The sequence below is a fragment of the Microplitis demolitor genome, chromosome 3, assembly GCF_026212275.2.
Source record: "Microplitis demolitor isolate Queensland-Clemson2020A chromosome 3, iyMicDemo2.1a, whole genome shotgun sequence".
NCBI classification, from domain to species: Eukaryota; Metazoa; Arthropoda; class Insecta; order Hymenoptera; family Braconidae; genus Microplitis; species Microplitis demolitor.
In genome coordinates, this window is record NC_068547.1 from 18,010,449 (window position 1) to 18,029,633 (window position 19,185).

The following is a 19,185-nucleotide window of genomic DNA, read 5'->3' on the forward strand; positions in this document are numbered from 1 at the left end:
TCCTTTGTCTTTATACTCACCATTATAAGAATAACTATTATGAAACATAAATATTTTCATGTTAATATCGCGATTACTATAAATGTAATATTTCTTTTCATTTTAATGTATGTATGTATATATGGTTTTTCAATAATTTTTTTCAAAAGCGTTTTATTTCTATACATTCACATTTTGTGGCAGAATCACCTATTATTCTTTTTCTCACATCTTCTTGTCATTTTAACAATGTTGGGTTTATAAATTGGTTTCATTTTCATCTAGAGCCAATATATTTTTTAAATCTATATATATTGAGCAATATATCATTTTATTTTTTAATCATTTTTATTTTTTTCAATAACGATAAAAAAATATTTTATTAACTTGTTATTTTTTTTAATTCGAGTAACAAAAATAAAACCCTAGTCAACAAAATACTTCTTAGGAATATAGTTATAAATATAATACTTTACTTTACTAGAACGGAAATATATATATATATATATATATATATATATATATATATATATATATATATATATATATATATATATATATATATATATATATATATATATATATATATATTGAGCTAATGGGTGTAGTTTCTTGCAGAATCAGCAAAATACATTAGATACGATATTAATATCACTAAAGCGTTACATTGTTTTTTGTTGTTCATTTAAAGGTTGATCCATCTACTTTTAATAGCAAATCCATGTTTAGTCCATTAGATCAAACGTTCAACTATTAAAGTGATTCATTTTATCAGTAAATCTTTAGTCATAAATTATAAGCAATGAACAAATAGCATGAAAACATTCCCCCAAAGCAACAAAATCAAATCCAACAGGCAAAAAAATACCGCGATTCAAACAGCAAGTTATCAAAATATCAATTTACAAACATTAAACTAGATATATATATATATATATATATATATATATATATATATATATATATATATAGACAGATATAGACAGATATTTGAACAACTGACATAAATATTTTCTATTTGGTGATGCGTGACCGGTAACTTTGACTACTCCGATATAACTCGGATGGTGAATCACATTCGTGATGATTACTACCTAATGGGTTCCCTCTGTACATTTCATTAAATCGTATTAATGCGCTCAAACGTACCACTGAATCCCTCAGGATTTAGTTGCACGCTCATTATACAGTACAACAAATAATTATTAAAACTGATTGATTTTAAATTTAATTTAAATTCAAATAAAATGGCGGTCAACTTTAAAGTTTTATTTCTCAATAAATTTATGGCCGTATAAATTAATTTTTTTATTCATTGGAGTGTGAAAAAAAGGATGAAGAAAATTATTAGAAGAATAATAAATATCGGAATTTAAAAGCTGATATTTCAAAAAAATGAAATTAAAAAATTTGTCAGAATGTAAAATATATTACGGTACCTAACTCAAGCCTTGAACAAACTCCGAGGATATTATAGAGGTTGTGAGAGCAGTAGGTGCTTTTCTGTTCCATATACCCCTTTTTCTAACGTATGGTTCCATAAAATACCAAAGACTTACATTTTTTTTTTGACAACCATTGCAAGTATTATATATAACAAACTTGAAAGATTTTGCGTAATTAAAATTCCTTTTATGATACACTATCCAGAAGAACACAATGATTAGCCATATTTTGATTACTGACAGCAAGACACCGCGACAAAAGAGTCTAATCGGAAAAAAGTTGAAGTAAAACTCTTTTAATTACTTTTTCTGACTTGTCTTTGTACTTTTTTTCTTCTTTGTTCATACGACAGATATCTCAATTCAAAAGTTCCCATACAGAGCACAGAACTAACAAAAATAGGCGTGGTACTGTTTTTCATACTCGACCGTCGATTTCAACTTTTTCATAAAACACTCCTCTAAAAACTTGATTAAAGTTTCTTTGATCATATTTGGCTTTAAAAATTATGGTCTTTGTATTGCAGAATTTAACTTCCTCGAAAGTAATATCAAAGAGGTGAAATGAAATATAAAGGCTTCAAAGACGTATTAAAAAGTTTTTTAAAAATAAATTTTATGATAAATCATCAAACTTATTCATTCTAATAACAAGGACTTTTTTCAAATTTTATTCAAGTTATTCAAAAAACTATTTTACTTTGGATTGTTGTTCAATTTATTTTTTCAAAATAAGATGCAAAGAAAATGCACTCTGCATGTTTAGATTTATTAGTCATATTTATTAATGATATAGTAGAAAATATTTTGTAGAGAAAATTTAAACAAAATGTCAATGAATGGACTAATTTAAAATGTAGGGATAAAAGTTTGAGAAAAATTTAAATCGTTTAGCTATGGAAATTTATAAGTAACATTCAATCAATTAAAATATGTAAATAAGATAAATTAGCATTACTTCTCGAAAATAATACAATTTAAATGTTCTTTAACTTTTTAGAACACTTTCCTATAGTTTGACTCCACAAAAGTGTTATTTCGATTCCACAAGCAGAAAATTCAAATTAAACAGCCAAAACCTTAAGGGAATACTTGGCTTGCATACAGCACCGTTCATTTACAGATAAATCTTTTCCGATTTATTTTTCATCAATTTCAATAATAAAATGATCACCGAAAAAAATTTCTAGTTATTATTAAAACTAAGAAACTATTAAAAATCAAATTAACATGTACACAAGAATATGAGACATACCAAGTTACCTTAGTCTATAGATTATTGCTTAAAGTTTTGCAATTAACGTTTATACTGACTTTTATTCGAGAAAAGTAAACCAAGTTCTATTAAAAACAACTGTAATTTTATAAAATACTCAAGAACATTGTTTTAATTATTTTACAAGTTTAAAATTCAATTTAATGAATTTTAAAATATAAAAAAAATAATAAAAGTCTCTTTTCCATGCTAAAAAAAGTCATTGAAAAGGCGGTGATTACTCCAAGCTTCAAAACGTGACATAATGACGATTTTCTTTTAAACTTCTGAAAATATAAAGAAAAAAAACTATTGACTCAATACTAAAAGTGAACGTTTTTGGATTTTTTGTAAACTTTTTTTGACTCTTCATTAAAAGTGAAAAATTTCATCATTTCGTTCCACTGCAAACTAAGTTCTGAAAAGTTGATTTTGAACAATCTCTGAACTTTTTTGATGGCATATTAATTTTTCCTTCGACTTTTCGAAAGTTTGAAAAACTTTCAAAAACAGTTCATCGCTGTGCCACGTTTTGAAGTTTATAATAGAAAACGCTTTTTCAAATTTTTTCAATTTTTCAACAATTTTTTTTTTTCACAAATAGTTGAAATGAAGACAAATTATCTAAACAATAAATAAAATAAACTAAACGCATTAAACGACCCATTTCTGCTTAGCGCTCGTAAAGTTTACGTGCATAATATACATGTGTAAATTTTTCCATTGCGTGACTTTTGTTATCATTTAAAATCTTTTATCATATTAAAAATTGCACGGAAAAAGAGCATGTGGGTGATTCAGCCGATTACATATTTTATAATATTGTAACATGTACAAAAGCGACAGGTCATAGATGCTATCGGTTCTCGAGTGTATGTCATAAATTATTTAGGCGTAAGACTTATTGTTGGTATAAAACATAATACTGCTATTACTACTGATACAAATAAAGGCACCGAGCCAACGTAAGTAATTACGATGTGAAAAATTGCATTAGGTGGAGGTTTAACTTTCATTGGTCTTTAATCAAATAGGGTTATCAGTTAAAATGTTTATTACTTTAATATATTTTATTGACGTTAAAAAAAATTAATAAGCAATTAATTTTCTTAATTAAACTGTTAATTAATAAAAAAATTCAAATTTAATTTTCTATTTTAAATGCTATAATTATTTTATATGGAAAAAGTGTAGATAGAATTCCTGTTTCATTTTACATTGACATTCATTTCATTTTCTCATTCCTCATTTACATTTAAAATTTACTACTCACAATTAAAACGCCACTTTGACTACAGCGAGTGTATTTAACCGAGTTTTAAATTGAAATTAATAATTTATATAAACTAATATTAATAATTACTTTTTTATGTGAGGATAAATAAAAAAAGCAAAAGAAAAAATAGTGGATATAGATGTGAATGTATGTTATGATATAAAAAATTTTCATGTGTGTTGTGTACTAACAAGTTTATCGTTAAATAATTCCCGTGAGTTGACCGTCGCTTACTCGGCATGAACGTAAGCTATTAAAACTTTTAAACGAGTACCATTAAGGTGAGAGAATGACTTGGGAAAATTAACTCATGTTTATGACAGCCGCGAAAAATTTTTCTGGATACTTTTTTATGAAACATAAATTTTTCTACAAATAATTTGGTTACTAAATTTAATAAAAAAAAAAAAAAAAAAAATGAAAACACCATTGCGAGGACAAAGTTTAGATTGAAGATAAAATTATAATAATAGAAAAAACTAAAATTACTATTTTAGATCCATGGCAACATTCCAATAGTGATCAATTGTAGCTCAATAACCCAATCAGCCATATAAGGATGCAGATCAAAAAAATTCAACAATCACCATTAATGTAGTTGTGTTATAATCAAAAATATTTATCGCTACGTTTTTAAAAAAAAAATTTAATATTTTAAAATAATAATTTATTGGCAAAGAAATAAATTAGTGACAAATGTTTCCAGTGAGCGAAAAACAAAATAAAAAAATATTTATCAAAAAATTGTATAACTCCGGCCAATTTACAACGGTCAATCCAATTAATTTGAATACTACTAATAATAATAATATTAATAATAATAATAACGTGGAATTGAAATTTGAAATAATTTTAATGAGTAAATTCTATCAAACAATGCTTAGTTATCTCGCTGATATTCCTTGCGTAAGAAAATGCGTATAATATTTGTTTAGGTGTTAGAGGTATCATTAGTGTTCAATTTAAATAATCACACGGTTTGTCTATAACAGCGCAACCTCATTCTAAATTAACGAATCATAATCATATTCAATAATTACTAAAGTGATAATAATATTCAATTGTTGATGTGTTAAAAAATAAAATATAATTAGACGTATGAATATTTGTCGATAATTATAACTAATAGCAATATCATTAAATTTGTAGTTATTGTTTTTAATGATTTGTTAGTTTTAAGAATTTGATCATTTTTAAGCGACGGTTTAAAAATAAAATTATTATTGAGACGGTTTGTCGGTTAATTTTATAAATTTATTTGATAATTAAATATCGGAGCAAGTGTTTGATAAAATAAAAGCAAGATGGCTTTCGCCGCGGCACGTATGATCCTCAAAGACAAACGACGAAAAGCAAGTAAAGAAGATTTTGCACCCAGAGCTAGGAGCAAGGTAATGTTTTAATAAAATAATGAATAATCATAAGTTGATATCACATGAAAATAATTTTTTTTTTTTTTTTTTTCATTTTTATGGATATAAATATAAATACACTGTAAAAAAAAATCGGGGTAAGACTAGGTGGTGTAGGTGTTAAAATTTTTGGTGTTAAATTTCATCACCGAAAGTGGTATTAAAATAGCACCGCCGCAAGTGTAAATATTTTTTACCGGTGTTAAAAAAATTTCCCAGTTTTTAAATATGTTTCGATGTTGAAAATATTTTACTTTTTCCTCCCAATAATATTCATTGAATTTTCATATTTTTTATATGTAATACGTGTTTTTTTTTCTACTTTCTATACGTGGAATTTTTTTCACACCAATTTAACACTGCTATTTTAACACCACCAAATTACACTGCCTACACCAGTGTTATTTCATTTTAACACCGGTTTTCTTACAGTGTATAATATGAAGATGTTTAAGACTATTGGAAAAATTTTAATTTTTCAAAATACAGAAATAAATTAAATTAAATCTGAATTCGAGTATGTATGACTGAAAAATGGTGTCACCAATTTCATTTTACTTTTGACGATGAATTTTTTTTCAATCTACGAATGCCAGTCTTGATTGCGATATTGATATCAAAATTGATACAAACTCGATGTGAGTACGTGCAGTTTCGGATGCAGCAAATAATTTTTTTTTTTACTTTTGAGAACGTGATCGAGTTTATATATGACATGGTAACTCGCTATCAGTGCTGTCCACATGAACACTAGCTAACTCTTGACAAAAAAAAAGTGAATTTTTCTAATAATTATACAATAGATTTAAAAGTAGTGATACAAAATTCAGCAAAAGCTTTCAAGCGGGTAATTTAATATTCACTGGAAATTTAAATTTTCCATCGTAAATTTATGAATAAAATATGTAGGAAATTAATTTAAAAGTATGTAAATAATCGAGTTGTTTGCACTTTATTGGTCGCCTGGAATTTTCCACGTTATTGGGTTTGAATGTATTTTTTAATAATCATGAAATATTGTAATTTATGAAATTTAAAGCTTACGTAATTGATATTCTGCTATCATAATTATTTTTTTAACAAATCAATCGTCAATTTCTTTAATTAATTGAAAATTATATAAATATATTTTATTGCAATATTCAATTAGTCAGCTAGATATTTTAATCAATAACAAATATTAACTCACAAATTAAAATAATTAGGATGCAAGTAAATTTTTCAAAAACTTATTATTAAAAAAAAATATTTTATACAAAAATGATATTTGATATTTTGATTATCAACAAAATAACAAATAAATTTTATTTTACACGGTGTTATTGATTTTAGTATAAACTGCAATTTCTAAGATTTCAGGCGAAAGTCGTTGAGTTTTTGCCGATGAAAAATGTCATTTTTGATAGCGCTTATCGTGCTTTTCTCGACACAATACTTGAGTGAGTTGAGACTTGAGCCATGAGATCGACAATCGATTCATCGCGAAAAAGTAATCTAAGCTTTGTTGTATCCATTGGTGCCTTGTCATTTCTGTTGTCGTTATCAGCCCCACGAGTCTCTTCCCGGACCCTTTGAAAACTTTTGAGCGCTCGAGCTACCGGAAATTCTCTCTATCATACCTTCTATATCTAACCACATATACCGCTCGCGCCCTCTCATAAGCCAGCACATAGAAACCGCAATCTGTTTTTCGGTAAAACCTTTTTTTAATTTCATTTATCGATACATTTTGGTCTATTTTTTTTTTTTTTTTCATTCAATTTAATCCACCCGAATAAAATTTTAAATCTCTATTCCGTATCATACTTTTAATTAATTTTAAAGTTTAATTAGTAAAAATTAATTTTCCAACTTTAATTATTTTTTTAGTCCTGGATTAAAGTGTTATTATTGAATGGAAATAAAAAAAATGAAGTTGAAATAAGAGAAGGAGAAAGAAGTAGAAGTGAACGATAAGAAGGAAAAAAATGAGATTATAAAGGATAATTCTTTATAAAGATTCTAAATCCTCTATTAGAAAGCTCACAAAAAAAAATCCGAGGTATTATGAAAAATCAATCGACGACAAAGACCAATTTTTTGTAACCGTTAGTTCGAATTCTTTATTTTTTCGTTCGAGCTTTTTTTTCATTTGTTCTTTTAACAATCGAAATCTATGCCCAGTCAGTTGTCACATTGTTAGTGATTGAGTTATAGAAAATCGTTAAAGTGTTCCGTGAAAAGTAGTTACAAAAGTAAGAATGATGACTTTTTCTAATTCTTTTCTTAAATAAATTTTTCTAACCTTTTAATGGACTTAAAATAAGAAATAAATAATGACTAAAGAATTTCCTACTGTAAGTTTTCGAGTAATAAAATTTGATTACACGGCTGAGTTTAAAGTTGTAAGTTCTCACTAAATGAAATTATGGTGAGTTAGCAGTGCACGGCTACACACCTCTAACTTTATCAACTCGAGGTGTCAATAATTAGCTTTTATTCCAACCTGGACTGCCCATATGCCAGTGTATAAGTATACTTATAACTTGGCTTTGTGTTATTTATCAATTTATCTTGGTCATTGTAACACAACTTTTAAATTGAATATCGTAGCTTTGAATCAAATTTATCAATTCAATTTAATTATTTAAAAAATGATTAATTACAAAACCCTCCATTGCTAAACAGAATAAAATATTATCAACAAAAATTTGAATCTTAATATAAGAAGAACCGGGAAATTTGAATTCTGGTGAATTATTGTTGTAAAATTGTCTCTGAAAATTTCTTTTTCTTACACGGAAAGTATTTTCGCATGAATATTGCCGTGTTATTTATTCTAAATCGAGTAATCTTGGGCCATTACGACTTTTTACTTTTGAATTACGAAATTTTACTCTTTCAGTGAGAAAAAATCAATCAGATTAATTTTTACTCATACTTACGAGTAAAAATTACTCCTAGCGACTGTCTAAATAAATTCTCTCTAGTTCAATTTTTATTCGTCGGTTATGATAAAAATTTGATGATTCAATTTATAAAATTTATAATGAATTACAATAAAAATTACAATGAATAGGTTGAAATTTCTATAAAAAATTTAAAAACCATCTAATTGCCTTAGAATATGAATTAATATAAATATTTTGAAAAAGAATAAAAAAAAATTACTCATATTGTGTTGAAAAAGAAAAGATGCAAATTTTTTTTTTAATTTGAAAATAAATATTAAGTTATAGAGAGATACAGAGATCGTCTTTTTTTCCAAGCCTACGTTTGTGGGCGTAACATGTCAGTTGTCACGAGCAAAATAAAAGACATTTTATCGAAGCCGATATTAACCGAAGATTAACGGAGACTACTGAAATATTACTCTGCAGTTTAGAGTAAAAATTACTTCCATAGATTAGAAAATTTATTCGAGTTAGAAGCAGTTTTTCATCAAAAAATTAATGAGTTTAAAAGAATGGTATATTGGGGAGTAAAAATTAATAGATTAAGATGAGATATTCACAATAATCATTTAAATACAAAGCTTTTAAAAAATTACTCAATAATAGAGTAAAACATAGTCTAGCAATATTAATATTTAAACAAAAAATTTAAATTTAAAACAAAAAATACGAATTTTTGGTAACGGCCCAGGATTACTCGAAATTATAGAGTAATTTTTATCAAAAAATTTTTTCCGTGTACATATTTTTAATCTCGAACTATATTGCAAGTCTTGTTTCCTAATTAAATTAATGTGTAAATCGATACGATTGTTAAATTTTGATTGAAATAAAAAAAAAAATTTTAAATAAATAAATAAATGCACTATTTTACTGCGTTTTAACAATTCTTAAATCTTATTAAAAGATAATTCAAGATCCGAGGGTATCCAAACAATTACTAAGTGAAATTCTATTCCTCTTTAAGCGCACTTCAAACAAAAAAATCATTGCATTATTATTATTATTATTATCAGAATTATTATGTTCTCATAAAACTCGTTATAAGTTATTATTACTATTTAAGCTTTTATCCGTCAAATAATATTTATTTGCATTGAGTCTATTCACGCCACTCTCGCATATTCAAGTGAAAAGATAAAAAAAAGTAAATCATGAAGTAAATAGCCTGTCATCCGATATTGAATAGCAAAATACATATTTGTGGACAGTATTTTAATGAGTTTCACGTCGGGAATAATAAAAGTACAAAACTCATGTGGACAGTTTTTGAGAAAATTTAAGGTCAGAGCATAGTGACACAAAATATGCGAATTCTAGTTTCACTCACTCACTGACTGACAGAAATGAAATTGTGTTACATGCAGATTTGTGGAAACAATGGAATAAAAAATAAAAAAAGAAAAAAAATAGTAACAGCTCTCACAAACATATCACGCAAATGAAGGCAGCGCTGATTGCAATGCTGGGAGACGAATAAATTCGGTCTTCGTGTTACATTCCTCGAATTCAGATTACATTTACAATTGATAGACTCTATAGTTTATCATCTTGTTTTATACCATTGTATTGCGCCAGATATTGTCCGACCGTGATTTTATATTTCTAATCAATTTTTATTAAAATATATATTCATAAATAAATATTCATATAAATGTTTTTGTAGCCAGATCTGATATCAATCTATTTAAAATCAATTTGTATCAACTATTCATTTGCTGTATAAGAGATCAGTTAATGAAATGTATGCCCCACAATTATGATAATTATTATCATCATCATCATCACCCTAATTACTATTAATAAAAGATGCGATAATATATTCACATACAGACTACACTATACTCGACTTTTAAACACACGCTATATTTATATACCTATTAATTATTTTATGTGTACTGCTGATAATTACTTCTAATTCAACCCTAATGAACAAAGATAATTCTTTGATTTTTTTTTAATAAAAATTACGCACGTTTTATTTTATGTTAGTTTTGAAAAAAGTAAAAAATGAAAACATCTTTTTGTAAAAAACAGGGCAAGTATAATATAATAAATTAATGAGCACTAATTCGATGAGTAGCTAAAACACGTAGTAAAATTTATAAGCTCTCACTAACTATGCTATTAATGTTTTTGTCCACCTATCGACTATATCTCTGTACATCTACTTATTCTTCTTTATTACTGTTATTACTATTAATGATTGATTTACTGTAATTGTATTTTTTTTTAAAATAATAATTTAAATTATAATTCAAAACAGTGTGATTGGTGACCTGTACTGTACTTGTGTTTACAGGCTCGCAGCGCCAGTACAAGTAGCTTTAGAAGCCTGAGCCAGGTACATACTAAGATCACAAAATAATCCACATAGAGATTAGAAATTTTCAATTAGTTGAGTTTATTATTACTATAGAAAAAAAGTTTATTAGTTACTAGAATGAGTTTTTGATGCACAATATTAAATTGATATTTTTATAAATTTTAAAGTAACTATTTACACATTTACTTAATAACCAATAATTATGTAGTTACTTATAAACATTTCATTGATCTTATTAAAGATTACCAGAGTTGGTGAAAAGTAATCATTACAGTATAGTTCACGTAAGTCATACATGTCATTACCAACATCACAGTAGTTGACATATTTTTTCATACTTTTTATGTTTTCTACACATGCTCTTTACTTTCTCAACGTTTTTTTTTTTACTATTTATACTTCATGCTCGTACTCTTGTTAGTTCTAGTACTTACTTTTTTATGTAAGCGAGTTTTTCAAATACATGTCAAATGCTATATTAATGAAAGCATGATTTTTTTATTTTTTTCTGCTGCTTATTTATCATATATTATAATTATATTTTTTTTTCTTATCTATGACATTTTTGCACGGAAAAAATGATGCATACTTGAAGCTCATGGTTTTGTTTAACGAACATGCAAATGTATTCAACATAACGCATGCTTAAACACGCAATTCGTTCTGGAGTTTTTCAATAGAAGTAAAAAAAAAATTAATTATTATTCTGAATGATTATCAACTTTTAAGATTAATGCAATTTTCTTGCATGGTTTATATTATTTTACTGGTATTGTATATTTATTATTTAATCTTATTTAAACAAAACAAAGACATAGTACTGACATTTAATGTGTGATTATTATAAGTATATATTAATATATTATTATAAAACAAATTTTCTTACAGCTTTAAAAAAAACTAATGAATTAAAATATTTATTTAAATCCATTGAAAATTTTACTGCTTCGAAATTTGAAAGTAATTTGCAAGTCTTGAAACTTGCTAAACTCTATGCGGAGTTTAAAATATTTAACAAATTGTATAGTGATATTTTTATGATTAAAACTTTTATCGTGAATTTTTAATAATCGCTATAGAGTACAGTGACTAAGGTCTCGAGTGCCTTGAATTATTAAATATAATTCTGACAGTTGATTATTTAAATTGTCTGACTATTAATATAATTTGTGACAATAGTCATTATCTAAAATAATAATAACTCTTATTATGAATTTGTAAATTAATTTTCGATTCATTATGAGAGTAATTATTACTTTCTACAGGGCTTTTTATTATTGAAAAATTATTTACATTGTGAGTTTTTATAAAAATAATTAAAAATTTATTCAATAATGAATAATATATTATTGAATATATGTACACTGTAAAAAATTTTACAAGTTAATATGAATGACTGAGTATTTATTAACTTCTTTCTGAGTTTATTCAACTTTGGAAGAGCATTGAATTAACTTCAGGAAGGAGTTGAATTTACACAAGACCCGACACGAATATTTCATTTTTTATATATTGTTATGTTACTGGTTCTTAATATTTTATATTTAATGCAGTACTTTGCAACTCGGTTTTTATAATTTTTTTACAGTTTACATACAGATTCGCGCTTATAGGGGTGAAGGGGTATCGCTCACTGTTACAAGGGGGGTCGGGGGGTCTAAGAAAACGTAACGTGCGCAGCTCATCAAAAAATTTTGAAAATTTTTCTCTCGGTTTTTTTAAATTTTATTTTTATGTTACGATAGAAAGTCATTCGTTTCATATTTGTAAATATATAAATATTTTAAAATATAGAAATTTTTATACTATTAATTACCATATGTCATGTATGGGGGGAGGGGGCGGGGATAAAAAAGTAAAATTTTGCATGAGGTATTTTTTGAACGGCCCCTAATTAAAAAAAATCAATGTAAATATTGATATTTAGCGAGATACTTCTATATATTCAATAAATGAAGCGACATTCTATACAAATATACGGATTATAATGCATATATAGATAAATGCCCGCAAGATATCCCACTTAAATACCAGTTACAGACACGTCATATACATATATGTATCTGTATTCATGTAGATGCATACATGTACATGTATGTATGTATATATGTGCATGCACTGATATATCACATCGCAAGCTGTCTAGTGCCTGACATATTAATGATATACGCGTTCCTTCCGGGTATACATTCAAGACTCGGGGAGACTAGAGTGAGTCGGTGAGATACTCACTCCGTATCTTGAGCCGCAGGCTGTTTTATATTTCTTTAGGTACAACACATCCTTTTTAAACTTATACTAAAGAACTTCTTCTAAAGAGCCACGGGTACACAAAATAAATCCGTTGAATAGAATTTGATGAAATAAAATATATAAATTATTATTTTTACAGTAATGAGAAATGAGAAAAAAAGTAAATCCTCTTTACAGATCAATATGAAAGATGAAATGAACTGCTCAATAACGTGTTATCTGTCGGTTCAAGTTTCATTTCACTGCCGATAGCTTAGGATTTTATAGAAGTATATAGAATGATAAAAAAAAGTAAAAGAAGTAAAAAAAAAAAGAAAAATCTGGAAAATGGCTGACCCTACGATTCAGCCCTAAAACTTCCCGCTCTTCTAGAGCTCATTGAGGTCACAAATGCTCTTCAGTAAATTTCTTTTTTTAAAATCTTAAATTCCTTGCCTTAGACTAAAAAAATTCAAAAAATAAAAAACCACTTAAAATCCGCAGCTCGTAAATTTTTGTGTGTTAATTATTCTTGATAGGATGCACAGATCCAGACAAAAATAAATAGAGGTAACTAAAAAAGAACGTGAAAGGAGTTTTAAATAAGATCAGAACGTCGCAGTATGAAATATCCGAAAAAGTTTAGAGAACAGTAATTTTTCAATTGTTTCGCTGACGATGTTTTTCAAGCATATTACAATAAATTATGCAGTGTTCAAAAGAGATTAAAGACGAATTTCTGGTATAATTTTTGAAAATTTTAGTACATTACAATATAAACTGTCTAGGAAAAATAAGGTAAAGTTTTATTTTCGAAATTTTTCAGGATCGGTATCTCTCGAATGAATGAACGGATTCGAATTTTTAATACAGGTTGACGTCTTTTATCAAGTTCTAAAGCTAATACGATCTTGAAATCGACAGATCAAGGCGTTTAGTTATCTCAGACTATGCAATCGAATAATCTGGAATCTGCAGGAAAGTTGGCAGCTAACTAACTCTTACAAATGCTGCAAAAGCCATCTAAATCGGTTGATTCATAAATAAGTTACAGAAAGTTAACACACACACACTCACACGCGCACACACATACACAGACAGATACAGATACAGGCACTAGGATATCACTTTGAAAGTAGAAAAACTTTTAAGGATCTCGAAACGTCGACATCTGATGAAAACTCGATTTTCGAAAATCGGACCGAAACCAATAACCACTTTTTTTGAAAATTTTCTATTTTCATGACGGAAAATAAAATAAAAAAAGTCAATCGCATAAAAGCGAGAAATGAGACCATGGACTAGAGGTAGGTCCAAGTTAAGGAAGCTTGAGAAGTAGAAATGACGGACCGATCGATAGACTCACGGCTAGTCACGTGTTTGATACTTTACTACTTTAACTTGGATTTTATTTCTATTATTATAATTTATGATATTTTTTTGTCGTTTCATGATTATTAATTTATTGTTATGATTATCGTGGAGATGATGCAAATAAATTTCATCAAGATTATAGTAAAACATTTTCATAATAACCCACACGCGCCTGTCAGACTCAGTAGCTATCTCTACTACTGGAAAGTAGATCCTTCGTAACTTTTATCATATACTTTGTGTCGTATGTAAATTTAATACATTACATATTTGCAAACGGATGTTAAATGACGTGAAGCAGCAATAAATAAAAGATAATCATCTGTTATTATGTTCATTCGCGTTTATATTTTTGAAATTTATATATTTTTTCTGCTTTGTACTTCCATGCTATTCAGTTTTAAACAATTCAACCTGATATTATTGGATGAAACTTCGTTTATTGTTATCGCTAAACTACATTTATAAACTTGTCCATGTGCATTCGTAGAAATGAGAAAACTCAATATGCTAGTTTTCTGATAATCAACTTCGGAAGAAAATTGACAAGCGAAGTCAATGAAAATGAAGTTACAAAAAAAAAAAAAAAAAAATTATACAATAAAAAAAAAACGTGACCTACTTGTTTTATATAAAAATTAACGAAAAATCTAAAAATGATTATTTTTCGATTTATAAACTTTCTTAAAACTTAACTTAAAATATATACTATGCATCGATAAACGAATCAAAAAGCTATTGAGATCGAAGTTTTCTATGACAACCAATAAAGTTTTTTTGAAATTGCTATCAACAAGGATTTATCCTCGAAACTGTTAGTATCCCTAGTTTTCGGGTTTAAATTCGACTCGCTACCTATTGTTCATTTTTCATTCAGTCCCTCAGCGACCTGACACTTGACGATTTAAACATAATAAGAAATTATCAATCCCACGTCACGTGATCACTTTTCAACAGACAGATTTGTGAATTTCCGTAGTACTTTTCTACCGATCGATTTGAACATTTAAAAATCTCAACCGTAAGAAGCTTTTTTATTTTCACAAATGAATGCTTTCACTGGTCAATACATATCATGTATGTCGTTACACGTACGAATTCTCTATCTTAAAAATCTTTATGAACTTCTTTATCTTCACTTTTTCCAATTTTCCTTGCATGCTCTCTGTACGCGAAGCGCAATAGAAGAGAACTTTAGTAGTGAGTAAGAAAAGTAAGAAAATGACGATGCAAGAGTAAAAAAGAACAAAACTTTTCAAGGACCTACTGTGAGCTTCTTATTGATCTCTTTCAAATGGTTTCCAAGCTTGCTAGCAAACATGAGGATAAAACTTGCACATTGAGAACTACGATATTACACATATATACATTGGAATATATAAATATATATATAATTTCTTCTTCTACATAATATATAAGAGTGGTATACAGAATGTAGACTAGATTTATTGATATATATTGAGTGCAGTAACTAAAAAACTGAAAGAGACAAATTTAAGTTTGCTGCTAAATTTTTTACCGACACAACAACTCTATCTCTTTATAGTTGATGACCACTAGCAGTACCACCAATAGTATCAGCACAGTACCAAGATTCCAAAGTAGTGTCGTAGTGGTACAATTATTTACTGTCTTAAGTAAATTGCATCGTTTATCGTAGAGTACGGTAAAAGCATGATGATCCTGTGGTCTAGGAACACATCAACGTTGATGTTGCTGTGCTGACATAAAGCGTAGTTTCATGAAACAAGACACGTGACAACAAGCTTGTGTATCGTTCCCTTGAGATAAATTCTTGGACGTATATGAGTAGGAAATGGTGGTTGACATACATATACTCGACATAATATTAAACTACACCTCAACACGAAATAAAATCGATCATAGTAAATCATATTGAGGTATTTGAATCCCCGGATATTAATTATTTTTAAATATTCAAAAGGCGAGTTAAAATTCAGACTGTCACGAGTTTTTTTTTTTAAATGATAAAAATTAAGATTTTTGAAAAAAACAAATGATTTCCAAATTTCAATAAATGGACAGTACCAAAAAAATTGACGTTCCATTATAAAATAGAACAAAATAAATTTGTTTTAAGTATAGATTGCTTGAATATTATTATTGTTTTATATAGAACTGTAATTTTGAAAAAAGTAAATAGAAAAAATATTTTCATAGGTTTTAAAAATAAAAAGTTTTTTATTATCAAACGGACCGTAATTTTTAGAAATTTTTTTTTTTTTTGCCTTTGAGTAAAAGGTACTCCTAACATATATATGATGAATAAATATATCGTCCCCTTTCTGGGTAAGCCTCGTAACTCCATTTTTTTCATATTTAAAATTATGAGCGAAAAACGTTCTCAAGTACTGTTATTGCGTAAAAAAAGCTTAAAATTTTAATAATCATAACAGAATGTTCGAGAGACTTTTAAATTTTAATATTTTTATTTACGTACGTGTAACAGAATAGATGTTTTGACCGACTTCTTAAAAAATTACAATTCTGTAGTAAGAGATTCACCCAGAAAGAGAACGATATGTAGTTTTATGTAAAAAAAAATTGATTGTTGATAAAAAATTGAAAGTAATATATACCTTCCATTGATAAAATCTTATTATTATTTAGTCATATGCACCAGTTGATACAGAGCGTGCCCGTAAAAGTTGTATAACATCAATAATATATTTTTGGTTAAATATTCAACGCGCGTAGGCTGTATGAATTTATTTTTCGTTCATTTTTCAGTAGAGATAATAATATACCTACATATTCTATAGATAAATTGTATATATCAATTTACTTCTTCATCAATATTAATATTTTTAATTAATCAAATGTTGGGTCTATTAAACCGATACAAATATTTTCAAACCATCATTAAAATTTGCGATTTTATTTTTTACTTGATAAAAAAAGTTTTTGGCTTTGATTAAAATAAAAATAAATATATTCTAGCGAACATACAGTAAATTATAGCATTTACATACACTAACATAAATTTACATAAGCTGATTAAGCTATTTAAGTTTATAAACTGCAATAAGCCTTCTTAAAAAAATTTGATCACTGTAAAAAAATCCTCAATTTCCAAATCCGTTTTATGCATATCCTTTAAAGTTTTGATGTGTGAATAATTCTAAGTTGCAAATTATTTGTGTCGAATCGAATATTTAAACCCGAATCGAATAAAAACTTACAAATAATTCGAAAACTTATAAATGCTAGGAATTTTTTGAGTTACTCGAAAAAATTTGATTCAATTCAAATACTATTTACACACTTTAAAGATTCGCTTCCACATTTTCAAAATAGAATTTTTTAAAAACAGTCAAAAAATTATTAAGCGCGTATTGAATAAACACTTAGATAATAATAAAACTTGATGATTGATAACACAGCTATACATTGTTAAAAATCGGGAGAGAATTTGAAGTGATTATGGATTTTATTTAAATACCATACGGTGTAAATAAGGGGTTTTTTCAGCAGAGTGGCCATCACTTCGATTCGAAGTTTTAATATTAAAATAAACTCCTCTTCGGATAAAATTTTACTCCAAGAGAATTAAATAAACAAACAGTCATCCGTTCCGAATTTAATCCGCGTTTACTCCGAAAATTTTCTACAGCGTATAAAACTTTTAAAATTTTAATTAAAAACTTGAAACGTAATTAACCGGACAAAATGCCTCAAATAATATCGTCAATATTTTAATAATTATTAGCTGTAACGAATGTAAAAAAAATGTAATTACTTTAACGTGTGGTTTTGTTTACTCTTGGCAAAGCGTGAAACAAAGATAGCGGCAGTCCAATTAAAATGGTAAAACCTTTTATCAATTTATCAATAATAATTAAATGAAACCAAGTTTAATTGCGACTGTCGCTGAAGTTATACTTTATGGTGATGAAAAGCTAATGCAAATAACGTAAATCAATTAATTACCTATTTAAAATTTTATACTGTTTACATGTTTACGTTCGAATAAAAGATTTCGTAATTGGAAATTTTATTCGTTTCAATTATTTAATTGTAATTGACCTAAATTGCAGTAGTTTCGGTTATCAGAGTGTCCTTTTTATGAGTATTTGACAATTTATCATTCCATATTAACTGAAGTAATTTAAAATGAGTTTATGAGTAAAAAATTTCAAGTGACCCAAAAGCGCACTCAATACATTTTAAATGCACAAAATAAAAATAAAAATTTTTATCAATCTTGTCATTGCTCTTACCCATTATATAATTCGATGTACAAAAAATAATATGTACTTGAAGATCGGAACGTTTTTCGCGCAACGAAAATGAAAGGAATTTGTGTAATTTAACTGCTTAAAGGTGACTTAAGAGTGATTGAGGGTGCCTGCAATTTTCAGTTGACATACTAGAACTTATGCGAAACATTTCAGAAATTTAGAGACAAATAATAGACTATTTATCTCAAGTCTATAATTTTGCCTATAATATCACAAATATCACATGTAAGGACAACTATTATTAGACATTTTACAGCAGAAGCTCACGACCGTCGGCTATTATCATATTTTCAAGCTTTTATACTATCAAAATACAATAACGAACATACCGACGGAATGTTATTCAGAACATTTTCACACGAGTAAATTTTCTGACCTCGCTGACTGGTTAGACTTGTTAAATTTAGATAATTACTTCAAGCAATCAACTCAGGCAAAGTAACTATTTCGATTAGATAAAATAGCGAACGCGTGTATCTAAATTTATACTTCAACTGAAGTGTAGCTTCAAGATAAATATCGTTATCTTGACACACTATTAGCTGAGAAGACCCTTAGTCTTATGAATAGCCGGAGGCTTCGACCCCCCCCCCTCACTGTCTCCTATCATTCACTACTATTACTATCTCTAGTATGCTATGTACTTCAACACCCTTGAGGGATTACCAAGCGGACAGCATAATGCATCTCT

At 27.3% G+C, this 19,185-nt stretch overlaps 1 protein-coding gene across 1 annotated transcript in view; it reads left to right on the plus strand.

Moving 5' to 3' along the window:
- The first annotated feature begins 5,196 nt into the window (after positions 1–5,196).
- LOC103572980 (neo-calmodulin) overlaps positions 5,197–19,185 on the plus strand; it is a 39,277-nt gene continuing 25,288 nt past the window's right edge. Inside the window, exon 1 of the mRNA XM_008551827.3 lies at positions 5,197–5,346. Coding sequence (XP_008550049.1) covers positions 5,260–5,346 — 87 coding nt within the window. The 5' untranslated portion in view covers positions 5,197–5,259. The remainder of the gene's footprint in view (positions 5,347–19,185) is intronic.